The sequence below is a fragment of the Melospiza melodia genome, chromosome 1 (genome assembly GCF_035770615.1).
Source record: "Melospiza melodia melodia isolate bMelMel2 chromosome 1, bMelMel2.pri, whole genome shotgun sequence".
NCBI classification, from domain to species: Eukaryota; Metazoa; Chordata; class Aves; order Passeriformes; family Passerellidae; genus Melospiza; species Melospiza melodia.
The window spans coordinates 40,032,243-40,050,309 of NC_086194.1; the positions used below are offsets into that span (position 1 = coordinate 40,032,243).

At 40.5% G+C, this 18,067-nt stretch overlaps 1 protein-coding gene across 6 annotated transcripts in view; it reads left to right on the plus strand.

Annotated features, from left to right (window-relative positions):
• LRRC3B (leucine rich repeat containing 3B) overlaps positions 1-15,475 on the plus strand; it is a 182,601-nt gene extending 167,126 nt beyond the window's left edge. For all 6 annotated transcript variants that reach the window (XM_063154777.1, XM_063154753.1, XM_063154768.1 and 3 more), the window contains exon 2: positions 14,220-15,475. In XM_063154777.1, the coding sequence (XP_063010847.1) occupies positions 14,385-15,164 (780 nt within the window). In that variant the 5' untranslated portion in view covers positions 14,220-14,384 and the 3' untranslated portion in view covers positions 15,165-15,475. The remainder of the gene's footprint in view (positions 1-14,219) is intronic.
• Positions 15,476-18,067: the final 2,592 nt, after the last annotated feature.

Consider the following 18,067-nt stretch of genomic DNA (forward strand, 5'->3'; position numbering starts at 1 on the left):
AGTTAATAGGGTCCTTTTCATTACTGACTCATTGTGAAGGTGTGTAAATACGGGCAAAACTGTTTTTTCCACCATACCAGTGTATCTCTCTCTATTGTATTAGTCAATAGAACGGTGCTGCTGCTGGGCTATTTCATGGTTTGTCATATAGCTCCCAGAAAGATGGTATAATTTACAGAACTTGTTAAGGCTTGGCAGTTTCACTGGGCTCCAGGCTGTAAGGAGTTCACCCGTGGGCTTGTGAGCCATTGTGGTCTCTCATGTGAAACTCCCACATCTGGCTTCCTCCCTTCATGGTGCCAGCACAGGCCTGAGATTCACTTCTGGTTCTCTTTATTCTTCACTATTCCTGCAATTCCACAGGCTTTTCTGTCAGCCTTAAACTTTCCTGTAGGTACCACAATTCTTCTAGCCTCTATCTTTTTTTCCTTGAATTAGTAGTCCTCTCAGTGAGACAAAGACTTCTCTTTGTAGCTGGGCCATCTCTGTAAGAATCGTTGAATTGTAATATTTGCTTCTGACAGAGGAAAAAAAGTGGGTGAGTTGCTTTGAACTCACATGCTTTTATTTGGGCCAAACAAAAGAGCAAGCCAAAGAAACAAACAAAAAAGAGACAAGTGACAAATAAACAGATGAAAATGTGTTAATTTCAGAAGAATATCCATTATTTATTTGCTTTGCCATTATATTTCATTATTTCTCCATTACATTTTTTTTAAGAAATTGTTTCAGGAGAGGAAATAGAAGTCTCATTTTACCAACCAGTGCCCAGACCATTTTGGGAGAGTGTAACACATGGGATGCTTACTGGCAGATAAAGCCACCATCATAGTTGTGCTGAACACATCTCACTGAGAGTAGCTGTTGCTTCAGGAGCTCGAGGAGAAGCAGGCAAAAAGGAGGGGGTGTGTGTGCCATGTGCCAGGCACAGATTCCCCTTGCTTTGATTTGACTTTTATACATCTTACTAGAAAGGAGTGGGTCAGTGACTGGGCAGGGATCACAGGTGACACGCTGGGGCTTGGCATACCCAGGAAAACCTGAGGCCACTTGGACTCCTGTACTGAGTGAAGAAATTCAGCTTTATGGCTCTCCTGGAGTCTGACTGAAATAAGACTGGTAGTAAACAACTTATGGGCTAATAGCAGGGTGCCTTAACGTGCAGGTGGTTTAGAACAGAAGTGAGTGCCTTTAAGCATTGTTTTATGGCATTGTGGGTTTCAGACTGAAAAATGGCCACAAGCTTTATTACTTCAATATTAACACTTTTTCATTACTCTGTCCCTCCCCCCTCCTGCAAACTGCTGCATTCATCCATTATAGTGACTCTTGTTTCCCCCTCACCTGGCGTTTTTCACAGCGTGGGGGACGTGGGTGGCAGGAGGGACAGCTGAGGACATCACGGACCTTGTCTGTTGCCGAGTGCAGCCAAAGCCCAGGCTGCTGCCAGATAACCTGTTGAGGTACCTTGCAGAGCCCTCAGTGATGACAGCATCCCTCCTGCCATTTCTGCTGGTTTCCAGTGACCTGCAAGGGGACTGCACCTCTTGGGAGACCTTTTCCCATTAGGTTTTTCCATCCTCCCTCCTGCTCCTTGATGGCAGCGGCTTCGCAGTGCAGATGTTGCTATCCATCCTTTCCCAACCCTTGCAATCAGCTGTTTTCACTGCACTTGCCACTGAGGGCTGTGTGCCAGGATGTTTTAAAATTGGGGAACGAGCTGCCATGATTCACGGGATCAAATGTGGAGAAATGGTGTTAAAAAGTTTTTTTAAAAATCCTATTCTTATATTCTCTTTCCCATTCCAAGTGTGTCAAGTTAAGTTTATCTCAGTGCCAGTGCCAACAGTAACCAGAGTTAAATTAGCCTACCTGTTTGCTCTGCTTGGGTTTCACTTTTCAACAAGCCTTAGTAAAATAAATTGTGCCCCACATGTCTTTAAATTTCATTATCATGACCTAACTTAATTTGCTATAAATTATTTCTACCTGAGTTTCTTCTACTGTGAACTTGCAGCCTCGAGTGTCTTGCTTATTGGATCATTGCCCAGCTAATCAAGATTTTTTTTTCCTTCACAACTCCTGCTTTTTGTATCACCTAGGTCTGCCAAAGTCAATTTGGCTGTATAACCTCAGAGGGGACACACAAAGAGCTGATACATTCTTGTCTTTAAATTAAGGGTTTTATTGAACCAAGTTTCTGTTGTGCTCTAGTGCTGCTGATGAAGACCTCTTTTCCTTTAGTGAAAATGTGATCTTAAGGGTTTTTTCTCTTCTTGGAGGTAGCCATTGCAACACTTCATTTTGGCTCTTCCTTTCTTTTGTTTTCTCCTTGGGAAAAACGACTAACTGGAAGATCTCTGCACACTCAGTGTCAAGCAGCTGTGCCTTGCTTTTGTTTTTTGCACAGCTAGGCTCCATGTCTAATAAAGGCTGGTGCTTATTTCCACTGAGAAAAGCAGATTTATTTTTTTTTTAGAGCTGTTCCTTTCATTTAGCAGTTGGTGATAACTTTTATTTCAGTGTGGTGAATGTTGAAGGCTCTCTTGCCCCTTACCAAGCTGATGAGCTGCAAACAGGCTAAAGGTTTTTGCTGAGTAAGGGTCAGAGAACCAACCCTTAAAGGATTTCAGCCTGCAACCTCAAGTTGTAATAATGACTTGCTATCATTATATGTCCTCAGAAGAGAAACTTAATACAGCAAGTTTTATTATGACTTTGGAGAAGTCCTACTACATGGTTAAAAAAAAATAAAAATTACTTGACTTCCTGAGAAGCCTTGGGGATGCTCCAGAGCACTTATTTCAAAATGAAAACATGCTGATTGTTGCTTAGATGTAACACATGTAATTTGAACCATTCCTTAATGGCAGCTGAGGGCCTGATGTAACTCACCAGCAGATTAAAAAATAGCCAGTTTGTTTAACTTTTATTCGAAGAAAGTGGTAACATAGAGCTCTTGATGATGAACAGTGGAACATTATCTTCCAGTATAGCCCTTCTTTTGAAAACAAACACTCTTGCTTGGTGTCTGGATCCTGGTGGAGCAGATATGTCTGCTGGAGTAGTTTAACTCTTGTGGTGGTTGTTGATACAGGGTGCTGCAAGAACAGTGGGCACAAAAGGTATTGCCCTGAGCACACAGAAGTCTTCTCAGTTCAGACATGCTTCAGTCTGACCTAAATTTTTGGGCTCAATGTGAGGTTTACTGGTAAAACGACACGTCATGTGGTAGGCAGGGGGTCAGATTAGATGATCTAATGGCTCCATCTGGCCTTAAATTCTTAATTAGGGAAGTGCTGCCAGCGCAAGATGGCATTGAAGGTTTACACTGTTAGATTTTGCTTTCTTGGGAGATCCTTACCTATAGCAGGGCTGCAGAAGTTGTACTTGGGCTAGTTTTTTCCATCGCTTCTAATGGTAGTAGCACCCAGCAGAGCTAAAAGTGAGTCCTGATGGGAACCTGGTAGTCTTGCTTTCATGAAAGTACAAAATCCCTTTGTCTGACTATTCCAAATTACCACATGTTGAGCTTTTAGAGTTATAATGATACCTAAATATGGAGGGAAAGTCTATTATTAGGACAGGAAAAAAAGGGTAAGTTTCCCTGGCAAGCTAGTGAAAAAGAAATTACAATTATTTGAAGCTGTTCATGGATTAAAATATTAGAAGTGGGGATGTGGTTTTTGGGTGGATGGTTTGATACAGTAGGTTATACTTTGCTTGACACCTTTGGTGCAGAAATGGAAGTGTGATGTTGTAGATGTGCTCTTGGCTCTCCAGCTATGCAAATGGCAGTGTGCAGGTGTAATAACCATTGGCACAGCAAAACCAGCATCACTATCAGCCTCTTTCTTTGGCAAGGTCAAATGGCTTGCAGCTCAGTGTGTCACTATATTGTAGGTTATTTGAATGTCTTTTAAAGTTGCTTAATTGCTTATTGATCTCATAATTATTCCAAACTTGCTGTCTCTTTTGCTACTTTCTGAATTATATTGTTAAATAACAATTTTGATTTCATTAGGAGAAGCTTGTGGTTTTGAGTATTCACTCTTAAGTTTAGAGCTTTTAATTGGAACTTTCAAACTTGATTGGTTTCTTTTATATGCTGGTACACATTTTATTTTTCTTGCATTTTTCTAAATGAGTTACTCTACTTCTGCATGCTTCTTTAAGGTCCTGTTAATATACAGGTAGCATATTTCAAAGCACAAGGAGCTGAATTAATAACTGCTGAGGTACTATATTTTAACTGCTGCCCCCTTTTGCTACTTTATCTTGTGGGGTTTTTTTCTCCCCTTTAAAATTTTTTCAGGATAATTGCTCTGGAAGTATGTTCTTTTTCTTGCTAGTCTCATCTTGTGTATTACTATTATTCAAGTTGCTTCATTTTAGTAATAGCTTCTGCTGGCTTCTTTCCTTTCAAATTCTTTGTGCCATGAATTATTGCTCTGTGTTTGTGTCACTGGGAAGAGTGACAGGAAGAGAAGGGTGCAGGAAGAGAAGCAGCCTTGGCTTCCTGGGTTTTAACGCAGCAGGGTAATCTAGACACAGTAAAAGCAAGAGTTTGTGAAAGTGGGTGCTGAAGTGTCACTGTGGCACTTCCCGTGCTCGCATCTGTATTTCCTGTTGAGCTGTCTAAACCAAGAAGTGGTTTCACCTGTGGTGACCCATTGTCCTGGGAAGCTGCTCTGTGACAGAGGGTCAGCTGGGAAAAGCAGCTTTCAGCCATTCTTTGCTCTGTTCTCCGTCTCCCTGTTGTGCTTTGGAGTGTGCAGCACCTCTTGCAGCATTCCCTGGTGCCCAGGTGCTTGCTGCCAGCAGCTGTCCTGCTGTCCTGCTGCTGCTTTGGGCACTGATGGCAGCTTTTCAGAGCCACCAGTGTGTCCCTCGCTGAGCAGTCCCCTCAGGTCAGCGCGCTCATTTCTGCCTTGCTGACTTCATTATCAGCACAGCCTCCCCAGCCTAATTAAAACCTCTGTCTTCTACTAAGTTGCAGGAGCATTTGGGTGAACCTCAAATGAGCCCAAAGATCATGGTACACAGAACCAAATAAACACCCTTAAAAGAGGAAGAAGGGTCTCTAGGTGGTCTGAATCTTGCTTGTCTTTGCAATAGCCTTAGTTCCTTAAAGACCTGTCAGTTTCTGATAACACAGGTTTGTTAGCAGGGATTAGATTTGCACTTTGCAAAAATAGAATGAGGTCTTCAACTAGGCAAGGACACCATCTGCAGTCACCAGATGCAGTTATCAAGATTAAATTACAAGACTTGCCACTGATTATACTGGTAATCATTGAGGTAATCAGTGTAATTATCTTGAGATCAAGACAAGATTTTCTCTGATCTGATAGATTCTGCCTAATTAAGATGAAGGAGCATCCATCATTAGCTACTGGAAAGAGTATGGCTCCAACTGGGCACTTGTCTGTTTCACTTTGATCATGTTATTTTATAATATGGGAGAAAAATAAATCGGCAAATATTGTGAAATTGACATCTCATGATGAAAGCATTTTCCATTGGGTTGTATCAGATTTCTTGAAAACCTACAGCATTCCTTATTCATGAAAGGCTCCTAAGTATTCTCCTCATAACCAGACTTTAGAAAGGACTTTAGTCTGGATCTCTTTACCCAAGGAAGATGAAGCATTTCTACTTCAGGTTATTTTAAGCTTTCAGAGTATATTTTTTCCTACTATGGATCATGTGGAGAATTGACTCAGCTGCAACTGGAAAGGATTTTCTTGCCAAATAGAATGGTTGTTGATGTTTTCTCAGAAAATGTGACTGAGACTTGGTAGAATATAATCCCAAACTCTGATGCACACTAATAATCTAGAAAAAAGTGATGAGGCTTTGGAGAGCTCTTCACAAGTAGTCGTTTATGTGTGTTGGAGCATTTTCCTTTAGCATCTGTAATGTGGTTTTTCATGTTCTTATATACTGGTAAAAATCTTTTTGCAGATGTGTTTGCTGAGTAGTAACTGGCATATCTTGATCTTTGTTCATTTCTTCTATAGGTTGTCAAGACAATTTCTTCTGAATGTAGTGATAAATGATCTTAAAGATTATCATGTATCTTACATCTTGTGCCTTTCATTTTTAACTTGGTTTATGTTGCAACTACATATGCAGTGTAAGTCTATGTAACTTTTTTTTTTTTTCAAATGGCATAGGTGTGCATGCAAAATGCTGTTTATATTTCCCATCAGGGTATAGCTCAGGGAAGGGACAGAAGCTGTCTGTAGTCTATGTCAGGAGATAACAAAGAGAAATAGGCAGCACTGAATACCTTCTAAAAAGCGGGTGATTCAATCTTTGTTAAGGCTCAAAAGAACAAGGTCTAACAGCATCCCCAGCAGCTGTTTCTTTAATTTCCAGCAAGTTACCAAATTTCATTCCAAGAAATGTGTTGCCACAGAAGACTTCCAAGAGCAAAGCTTCATAGGAGATGATTGGTAATATTTTTTCTGTCATCAATCTGTTATTATATCTGCTAAGTTTCACACAATTATTTATCAGCTGAGAGTTGCAAAATAGTTCCTGACTTGATGTGAAAAGGAAAAAAAAGTCAAATGCATTTTTGAACATGAACCAAACCCATCAGTCTTAAAGTGCTGATTCATTTGCCCACACAGTATAATTAAGATGTTAATCTGTAATAAGGAGTGATACATTCAGTGATCTCACAATCAGAAAGTAATTATAGCTTAAATGTTCATTTGGCTCTCCTCAACCATTTTATTACTCTGTGACAGGTAAGGGAAGGCATTCACAGCTTAGGATCTATAAACCTTTACCTACACGCTTTGCTTCTACAACTGGAAAAGGTTTGCAGTTATATATAGATGCCTGTACTGGATGTTTTTGGGAAAATGTCGATTGGCATTCTGAGTCCTGTCCTAGGGGAGAATATTTCAGTTTGAGTACATTTGGTGTTTCATTAGATAATGAATCCATTATGTAGTTTAAGTTCAGGCTCACACTGATTAATCATGACATTTCAATTATTCATAGAACCAGTGATCTTTTGCACCCCTTTTTTCCTACCTCATTTGACATTGGCTTCTATTAATTTCTCTTTTTACTGCTTTAGGATTTTTCATCTTGCCATATTCTGAAATCCTGAAACTCTTCCACTGCTGGAGACTTTCATCTGGGAATTGAAATGACCTGGCATCTTGCAAGCAGGTTGTGGCACCTCTCTGGTTTGGTGCTTCACAGCATCTTAGCTGCCTTCAAGGTGGCTGAGTTGTGGAGCAGCCAGGCCTCCACATTTGAGGGGTGACAGGGAGAGATGTGTGAAAGAGATTCACAGATTGTCCTGGGAGTCCAAACCAGGTTCTTGTTTGATCTGCTGAATGGAATTTCTCCATGTTGTCCTGGAGCCATGCAGAGGGTTGAGTTGCCTGACTCACAGTCCCTCTGTGCAGCTAGTGAGATTGCCCTTGGTCCTGGTGTGCTAACAGCACAGAGGTGACATTGTTTTAAAGGATTGGATTGTTTGGAGGAATTCACTTGGTACCCATGCAATGTGATGTTTTATAGTGCACAGACAGCACAGAAGTCAGAAGTGGCTGCTGCATTCCCCTTTGGATCCTACTGCTCCTGTCCAGCTCCAGCTCACAAATGTGATCACTTTTCAGCCCAGTGCCCATTCAGTCAGTCGGTCACTCACATTGCCATGGTGTAGTTTTATCGTATGTCCATAGGTGTGTAAAAAAACTCCTGCAACTTTTTATTTTTACATCTTGTGTTTTGAAAATTTGTGGGCTGATTCAGCCTGCAGGTGTTGGTGGAGCCAGGCAGGATTTGATGGAGGTTTTTCCCCAATGGGCACAGACTCTGCTGGCCTCCAGAGGCACAGATCCCTCAAACCTGGTGCACAGGACAGCCCAGTGTGCAGCTTACTGGGAGGTCTGTGTTTACCAGGAGTGTAAGATTCATTAAGCATAGGAGGCATATAGATAGTTCTTTCTCCAAATATCTTTTCTGTTTTAACTCTTCCTAAATATGCCATTAGCAATTGTTTGGGAGTAGTGGTGGCAAATCTCTTTCTTTGGGTTCAGATAAAATTGTCCTGTCCTTAGTCCTCTAGCTAACTGGACTTTTCAGGCTGGAAAATCACCTGTTAATTTTAGCCTATAATCTCCATTTTATGGCTGTCTTGTCAATACTAATTGCAAAGTAATATTTTACTTTGCAGATGTAGTAGTATATGGCTTTTTATGACAGTGGGGAAAAAAAGAGGGGTACAAAGTCATCAACCACAGCTCTGTGGATGGGGGATAGCAGGGTGGGGAGTGTGTGTTTTATAAGAAGCAGACTGGCATTACAGGAAGCAGAACTCATGGGAAGCAATGTATTAGAAAGGGACATATTTTCTATTTCAATGGTTAATTTGCTAAACCCCATGTAACCCAAAAATATTCAATATGGTAAAGTTAAGACCTGTTTTAATAGAAAATAGAAAACTAGATTTATCAATGAGCATCTTTTCTATAAACCAACATAGTTGATGTCTTAAAGGAGGGAAAAAAGTTATAATAATGTCAGGTCTTTCAAAACTATAAAGCATCTCAGTGATTTTCTGGAAGTTAAAATAATGATCTTTTTCAGTGCTCCATTTAATGGATTTTTAGTTATAAAATTTTAATATTTATTCAAAGTGCAAGTTTGCTTTAAAGATGTCTAAAAAAAGATCCCTGTAGGAGTCTCATTTCCTGGACTTTTCTAATTCTGTATCAAAATTCCGATGCTGGCACGCAAGAAAGTTGTTACACTGAAGGGTAGGACTTTACTTAGACCAGGCTTGAAAAATTGAGCTGTTTTGCAGGGATCTCCTGAGGGCTTACTGGGAGTTGAGAGCTTCTTTTGAAGACAGTAGAGCTGGCCATAGAAATTGGAGCTGTCTCTAGGTTCATATGTGAGTTGTATGGGCTGTACGAGAGGAGGATGGGAGGCACCCTGATAGGTGCGGTGCATTTCTGATGTGGGGGGCCTGCAGTTGTTTGTGGGGATACCTTCAGTATTAACTGAGAACACAGTGATCCCAGGGATTGTGGAGCCTGCAGTGCCATTGGGGATCCATTTTCAAATGAGGGCTTCTCTGGGTAGTAGTATGCCTAAAGTTAGTAGCAAGTAAGTTAGTCACTTAAGCTTTACAGCTGTATATCCTTAGAAGCATGGTAAGCCTAGGCAGGTGAATTGTGCATCAGTTCCCGTGATCCACATTCTTAGGAAGCTGGATTGTACATAATTTTTTTCCAGTTTTTCTGGTGGTTGAAAAGTGACAGACCAGACAGATTGAGTATAGTCATGATGCAGCCAACAGCTCACCCCCTGTGGTTGATCCGTTGGCTTCTTCCTTTTCCCTGTTCTGATCCTGCCTGCTCGTTTGAGCACATCAGCTACAATCAAAAGAAATTCCTTTTTGGAGGAAAAAAGGAGCCTTCAGTAACCTTAAGTACAAGCTGTGTGTGCAGTTGCTGAGCATTAGTAGTTAACTGTGACCCCTTTGACATTGCTGGAGTTACAGATGCAATCTTTTTCATCAGTGAGTCCGGCTTTGAAGAGAGAGCAGAGAGCTGCTGCTCTGACAAACGAGCAAAACAAGTGAGGATGCTGTGTGTGAGTCTGGGGGCTCTTGTGTTGGAATATACCTGTGTGATCCTGTTCTACAGACCTAATTTGTGGCCCTCATTATGTGATTTACGACAGGAATCTTCCCATAAAAACATCTATATTAAATACATTAGATCATGGTTTTGTCATTATGTGTGAGGTCTTGCTTGATGAAGAGCTGTCAGGAGAAGGATAATGGTCTTGATTTTTCCTCAAAAAAAATGTTTGGGAGTTTACCTGACGCTGTCTGAGAATTCAGGCGAAATTCCAAGTAGAAGTATTGTCCTACTGGAACAACTTAAACAAAGATATTTTACTGTCACAGGTTATTTTTGTAGTGCTGGGAAGTAATTTTTGAAGGACCCTACTAAAATGTAGATACACAATGCCTGGAGAAGCCATCTGCTGAACAAATAGGGAGTAAATCCCTCTCTTGCATCTGAAAGATACAAATTTGCAGGTAGAGTGTCATCAACAAATGGCACCACTGATTTCACCTGAGGGCTTGGGTAGTTGTGTGTGTTCAACATACTGTAGGCAGAATACCTCTCAAGGTTGGTTGTAGTCTCTGCTTTTGAGTCCCCTGAGAGCAGTGGCTGGCTCTCAAGTGCAAGGATTTGGTATCTGGTCCATTCTCTCCTGTGGAGGCAGGGGGTGTGAGAGTACTTGGGTGATGACCAAAGCTGCCATGTGAACTCTGAAATCAGTCTCAACACTGCAGTAGAAACTCCTTCCCCTACTCAGACATATTGAACTAAACATATATGATGGGTTGTCTTTTTCTGCATCTTTTGTCGTCTTAGTATTACCCTAAACATAAAAACATCTCAGCCTATGTCATTTTTTGGCTGTTCTGTGTGATGGTTATAGGATTTCCTATTCTCCTAAGTCTTTCTTTGAAGACAAAACAGGATATATTAATATTGCAGGCAGTCTTGTCCTGGACTTTCTGTGTGACTTTCTTGGGTCTGTGAAGCCTTTTCCATGTCAGTAGTTGGAGGCACCAGTGCTTCCTCACATCACTGGTTCTTGTGGGGAGAAGTTATTGTTCAATTAGACAATTTAGTAGTGTTGCATTCAGGAGCTGAGATACAGTCTCTGCACCTTGTTTGTAGTAAAGACAAACACTTGCAAGTACCTGACGCCTGAAGCTCAGTAGAAATCTCACTATGTATTAAAAGCAGTGTGTTTTCCCTGAGGATTTCAGAAATTGTACATTTTCCTACATTGTTGGATGTAGGCATTGAGTGAATGGTCTTGGGGGAACTTGAGAAGAGGGAGCCTTGGAAACCTTTAAATTGCAAGACTGTAAAGAGCTCTTCTGTGCAATCTTTTGTCTGTAGTATTATTCCCCTGCAATATTTGACTTGGTGTTAGGCATTCTATGTTTGTACTTGTATTTTAGAAATGTACACAAAAAGCTTTTTTATACCACAGTGCTGCAAGTGCTCCTGGTATTGCTGTCATTTCCCTGTGCCTTCCTTCACTTTTTAATTTCTTTTTTTCTTTTTGCTTTATTTGCAGATTTATAATTAATTCACATATTTATTTTAATTCTGTGTCTTTCATCCCTTTGTCTGTAGTCATTACTGTGTCTTCTGGTATATCTCTATTGTGTTTGTTCCAACTTTGACACCTTCTTTATTTATTGTGTTCCAAGCAAGAGGAAATTAGATACAGCTCAAGAAGCCACAGATCTTCCTACTGGCATTAGAAATATGTGAATTCTAGTTTTCTTTTCTTTTCTTGCAGTCACTATAAGTAAAGAAAGTTCTTGCTCTAAGTTTATTGTTTAAAACAAACCTCAGATACCCTTCGATCGCATATTCTGAAGCAAACAAAGCTCTGTTTATCCTGACTGATGTTCAGTCCCATTGTGTTTCTTCTGGTTAACTTACTGGGAATTTGCTGAGCTTTGTTCTTATTGAGACAAGTTTTGTTGAGTGGGTTGTTAATTGCAGGTTTAAACTTGTATTTGCTCTATTTAGCAACTTAAAACATTGCGAGTTCTTTCCTCTCTATATTAATTTACTTAGTTAGGCCTTTGGAAGAGGCACTGCTTCATTAAACACTATCCTGTTTAGTCTGTAATGACTCTACTTCTTTCTCTAAACACATTAATGCATTAAATAGATTAATTTGTCTTCAGTGGGATCAGGATGTTCTACCAAGGGGATTGGGGTCTGATACATGGTCTTCGGTGATGTAGCAGTGCTGTGGAGGACTCAGCAGAGTCTACGCTGTATTTCCAGGTTGACTGGGTTTTTTTAGCCTGTAATGAAGCGAATTTGATATTCATTTGTCACACTCTGATGAGAACAGTATCATTTTTGTAATTCTATAAAATGAAACACCCGAGACTACTTCAGGTCTTTGCTCTTTCCCCCCAGTCCCTTCCTGCCGTAGAGCTCCAGTGCCACTGATGGGAAGCCACTGAGTACAAGCAGTAGGTGATGAGATGATGCTCCTTCTGTGGTGATGAGCTGGACCACTCATCTACTCTTCTGGTGCAGGAGCACAGTAGTGAGACACATGAACATGGAGGGAGAAGAAAATAGGTGCTGTTTTTGCAGGGGACAGGCTGTCCTGCCACAGCACCCAGGGCTGCTGGAGGGAGCAGCAGATTGCCGGCTCCGAGTGCCAGGGGGAGCAGCTGCCAGCTCCAGCTTGGCCTCCGAACGGGCTGCACATTTTAGCAAGTACTTAGCGCTTTTGGGCAGGCTGGGAAAAAACAACTTCTGGAGCTTATCCCCTCCTGTAGCAGATTTCTGTCTGGTCTGAAGAGCAGGCACTGCAGTGACCAAAGAATCAAAGGGAGAAATGGGAAGGATGCACCCACCGCAACAGGGTTCTTTCATGTAAACCCTGTTTTTTCCACAGAGGTCATGAAGGATTTCATTGACTTGGGAGGTTCTGCCTCACCTCTCTTTCCTCAAAGGGAACTTTTCATGCTCTGCTTAGTTCCCTTCTAAGCAGTTTCACATTTCCAGGGTTAAGTTCACAATTTCTCATTTGGAACAACTACATTTCTTTTCAATTTTAGAGTAGAAGTTTTATGGAATCCAAGTGCAAGCTTTCTGTTTAGGTTCTTGGGCAATCACTGATTTGAACAATAGGTAAGGTGAAGATTAGTGGTGACACTCCAGTAGTTGCAGTGAGAGTATGCTGAGCTTGTGTGAGCATTCCCAAGCCATGGAGTAATCACAAGTAATGTACATGCTGTTAAGATTGGTTTGGGTTGTTTTATTTTTCTTTTCCTGTGGGGTTACTGGCATACTGAGCCTCAGCAGAAAGGGTTAAATAGAACTTGAGCTATGAGTTTGAAATTATGCTTGACACATCCGATCCACATTACTGCAATGTGTCAGTAACTGCAGTTGGTATGTCAGTTCTGCAAGTAAAAAAGTGATTGCAATGCAATTTCTCCTTTTTCATGTAAAATCACACATATCCTCCGTGCAGGGATTTTCTTGTTCAGTGGGCTACAGTGTGGATTACGAAAAAAACATAATTCATTTATATGTAAATACAACCTGAAGGCTACACATATCTGAGCTTCTACAAAGACAGAGAGCATGTACATGAAAACAAATGGACCTGTTGTTGTTTTAAATTCATAGTTTACCATAATAGGGGTGGTGGTGGGGAGAAAGGGTTGTCTTTGAAACCATATAGGTCAGCATTTCAGACTTCTGTATTTGTATTCCAATTAAAGGAGAAAATGGAAAAGCTTCTGGGTGTTTACTATTTTAAATCCAGCTTGAGGGGGGAGAAACAGAAACAGTATTTTTCATATGTCCTATTAGCAAATCACATGCCGTGAATAAGATATTTTAGTGTTTGGCTCGTATATAGGTTTTGTGAGTTTTATTTGTTTTGGAGGTGGGGTATGTGAGTTTTTGGCAATTGTTCCATTTCTTTTTGTTACATGAAAAGAAAATTTTCAAAAAAACTGGAGGTAGAAATTGTGTTTGTGGCTCTCACCAAATGCTGGGAGATACAAGGAATCCAGCATTCTAAAGCGAAAGAGAAGGAGGGGGAGACAAACAAGGAGGTGGCAGGTGATTGTGGTGTTTTGTAGCAGCATTTGCTGTACCTGATTTTTGTTCCTGGATATAGTAAAAATATTTCCTTGCTGAAGTACTTGGATCTGGACTTAAAATAGCATAAATAATTTTGAGATAAGTTCACATTAACCACCACAGATTCCTCACTTAACCCGTCACTGTTGCTGGAGATACAAGTATTAGCTCCTATCGATGCATCTTCTACTTCAGCAAGGGAAAAAGCAATTTAGTTTTATAGCTGTTTTAGAAGAGTCTGTGATAAAAGCAAACCAGTGCTTTCTCTAATAAGTATTAAAGACCAAACCCATGCAATTTGTAGTAAGTGTACTCTATCCTCTTAAAAATGTCCTGGGGATTTATGCACTAAACTCAGATTAATGCTAATAGGAGTTACTTAAGATAATAAATAATTTCTTTAGCGTGGCATTTCCCTTTAACATCTTTTTATTTCTTTTTTTTTTAATGAAAACAAAGTTAGAATTTGAGTTTGTGGTATAAAAAACCTTTTTTCCCTCTTCTCTGTAGGCATGCTTCTAAGAAGGGTATTGACCATGAGGAAGCCCATGTGCTAGTAACCAGTGTTTGCTAATCCTGCCGAAGAAAATGAAGCCACGTTTCAGCTTTGCCGATCCTTTTCCCACCCTGTCGGCTGAATGAGAAATGGTCGTGTGATTATGCTGACAGCCCAGCATGCATTTGGTAGACCTGTGGTTAACTCGTTCCCTCTCCATGTGTCTGCTCTTACAAAGTTTTGTCCTCATGATACTGTGCTTTCATTCTGCCAGTATGTGCCCAAAAGGCTGCCTCTGTTCCCACTCCGGAGGTCTGAACGTCAGCTGTAGCAATGCAAACCTCAAGGAGATACCCAGAGATCTTCCTTCAGAAACAGTCTTACTTTATTTGGACTCCAATCAGATAACATCTATCCCCAACGAAATTTTTAAGGACTTGCACCAATTGAGAGTACTCAATTTATCAAAAAACGGGATTGAGTTTATCGATGAACATGCCTTTAAAGGGGTGGCAGAAACCTTGCAGACTCTGGATTTGTCCGACAACCGGATTAAAAGCGTGCACAAAAACGCTTTCAACAACCTGAAGGCCAGGGCCAGAATTGCCAACAACCCCTGGCACTGTGACTGCACGCTGCAGCAGGTGCTGCGGAGCATGGCCTCCAACCACGAGACGGCCAACAACGTCATCTGCAAGACCTCTGTGCTGGACGAGCACGCGGGGAGGCCCTTCATCAACGCTGCCAACGACGCCGACCTCTGCAACCTCCCTAAAAAGACTACTGACTACGCCATGCTGGTCACCATGTTTGGCTGGTTCACCATGGTGATCTCCTACGTGGTTTATTACGTGCGACAGAACCAGGAGGATGCAAGGAGGCACCTGGAGTACTTGAAATCCCTGCCAAGCAGGCAAAAGAAACCAGATGAAGCCGATGACATTAGCACTGTGGTATAGTATTCTGAATACAATGACTGCCTTTGTGATGGAAACTAGAGTCGGATGACGCTAAAACCAGAGGTTTACTTCTAACGTTCATTGTAAACATTAAGACTTTTGGGGCTTTTTTTTTTCCTGTTTAACTGAATTACACCACTGTTGAGCTTTCTAACAGAAAGTTTTGTCCGGGTGGTAAATTTCAATTATTTCTCTGGTAGTATCCTAAAGCAAGTGAATTAATATGTAAACATTAGTTTAGACCCATTCCACTATTTAATAATGAAATTTATTTTTTTAATTTAAAAACTAAATAAAAGCTTAAATTTGAACCATGTAAAGCAGAGTAATTTATTGATCAGAAACCTGTCCAGTGCCAGAGCACTTTTGGCTTGTTCAGTGCCCGTGTGGTAGAGGAGAGGAGTGATGATGAAGTTGGCTGTGAGAGGTACAGGATTGGAGAGTCGCCAAAGGGCACATCCCACCCATGGGTGCAAGGTGAGCAGCTGGTCAATGGTGGCCCATTTTGTGGGCTGCCTGCCACAGCCCACAAAAAAGGGGAAAGGGGCACAGTGTGGGCAGAGCAGAGTGCCCAGACTCTGAGCGTAAGGGACTGATGCTTGCTTAACCTCCCAGAGGGCATTTTGGCAGTGCTGGGGAGGAGGCAACCTGGAAGAGCTGCACCTCAGGACGTCAAAGAGAGGTAAGCCAGGGGCATGTGGTGGTTTTTGTCTTACACTCACTTACTGCCTTGCATGAGCTCCAGGTATGACCTCTGCACTGGGGAGTACAGCAATAAGGCAACAGCAAGCTTAATATGCTGGTCAAACTAGAATATCACCAGTGATAATTAAAAAAAAAAAAATCTGGTGGGTTTAAGCTGTATATTACTTCATTAGTAGTTGTGGCTTCTATTTTTTAAGAAGTAGCCTTCTAAAAAAATGAAGGAAGTAAATTAATATAGGCTAGGCATATTCTATTGTGTGTTAGTATATATGTATGTTTTTGTATGATTTTGTGGCTAAAGGTTCGGGACAGTAGAAAGTCCACATGAAGTTAAACTCAGCCTTGCATATGAAATGGATATTTTATATCTCTGCTGTCTTTAAAAATGCAGTGTTTCTCTCTTTTCATAGATAAAATTTTCAAAGAGAACAAATCCACAAGAACGTATTCCTCCTGTCTTTTATGATTATAATGGAATCATGCTTGTCTCTGCATCCCTATAGATTCAGTCTAACTGACATTGGCATATGTATTACGGAAGGTTGGATTAAAAAATGTATAAAACACTGCTTTTCAAGAGAAAGTGTTAAAGGTCAGCCTTAAAAATATGCAAAAACCCTCCAGAGCAATCTCTCAGATTAGTTTATCTATTATTTCTGTTACAGTTCTGTTACAAGGGCAGAAGCTTGTTTATCTTATTTTTTTTTTCAGAACACTGTTAAAATAATAGCTAAAACTTGTTTCAAAGCAAGTAACAGAACAGGAAAAAAATTAAATGGACATAGAGTCAACTTTTTATGTCATTTTTGCACCCTTCATAGGGTGAGTCCTTGTGACTGACTTAGCCATTTGCATACCTCCATGACCAGTTTTTAGCAAATTAAGAGAATGTTAATGTTTGTAAAGGGGACTGTCTGTCCATAAAACATCCACTGTCTGATATTTCTGTTCCTGCCGCTAAATCCCTTAAGTAAAAATATTATCGTCTAAGGTGAGACTCTTGTTGATGACACATCCTCCTTAGTTAACATTTTATTCTTTCCTGTTTCCAAGCTCTATGTGACTATCTACCCAAGCCCCCCAAACTCTGTGTGGCCTCCTGCAGGACCCAAAAGCAGTAGGGTTAAATACACATGCGAGTCTGAAGAGAGCAGATAAAATGTTACACTGTAGTGGCAATATAACAAACTCTACTGAACAGGACATGTAGTCTCTCTGTGTAGGCTGAGCAAAATTACTTCCTGATGTAATTCCCCTAATTTCTCTAAAAATTCTTTCAGAGTAAAATTGGTCTCATTTCTGTCACTGTGTTCCCCAAGCAATATTTAGGATTCCAGCTAATATGCTACTGTGGGAAAAAGCAGGGGGAACTAGCTAAAAGATGACTCTGAGCTGCAGGTACTAAAAATCAAGAACTTGGTGTTGTTTATTCACAGCTGAATGCAGGAATTTCTCCACAAAATTTGAACAGAATTATTTAAACAACATTTAAGAAATCCTGGTCAGTCTTAAAACACTTTTAAAAACAATTGGCAGGTTTTAAAAATTTAATTGCAAGGAACATTTTCAAAAAGAGCCCCTCTTCACAAAGCTGACTAAGAAAAATATGAATACATTATCTTTAGGTTTTCTGGTTTTTTTTCTTTATTACGTGATCCATGAGACAGGATCTGGTACAGTCTTACCCCAGCTGAACTTCTGGCTTTCGAGCTTCAAATTCTGACCCAAAGAAATGTAAACAAAGTTAAACATTACTGTGTAGAAATGCTTTGGAGGGATGGTTCCAAAAAGATAAAAAGGTGCTTCTTTTTACTGTGTTTACTTCACACATTTCTTTCCAAAACTACTGTCTCTAGAAAAGCCTAGGTGCTGCCCTTTGAAGTCAATGGCACAAACTTTTAGACTTTTATCGAAGTTAAACCCTTCAAGGAGTTATTTCATTTACAAAACAAATTTTGCTGAGAAATGAGTAATTTGATATATTTTTATCTATAATACCTTAGCATGTAAATACAGATGAGCGGAAATGGATGTTTCCTTACTCACAGGAGATAGCATATGGTGGAAAATAAGACGGGATATATATAATACTATGATTTTTTTCTATTAAGATGCTTCAGGAAAAGTAGAGCTGGGACTTAATGGCTTAAATGTGATTAATTTCTCTACCCTGATTTTCTTACAGAAAACATCCATAT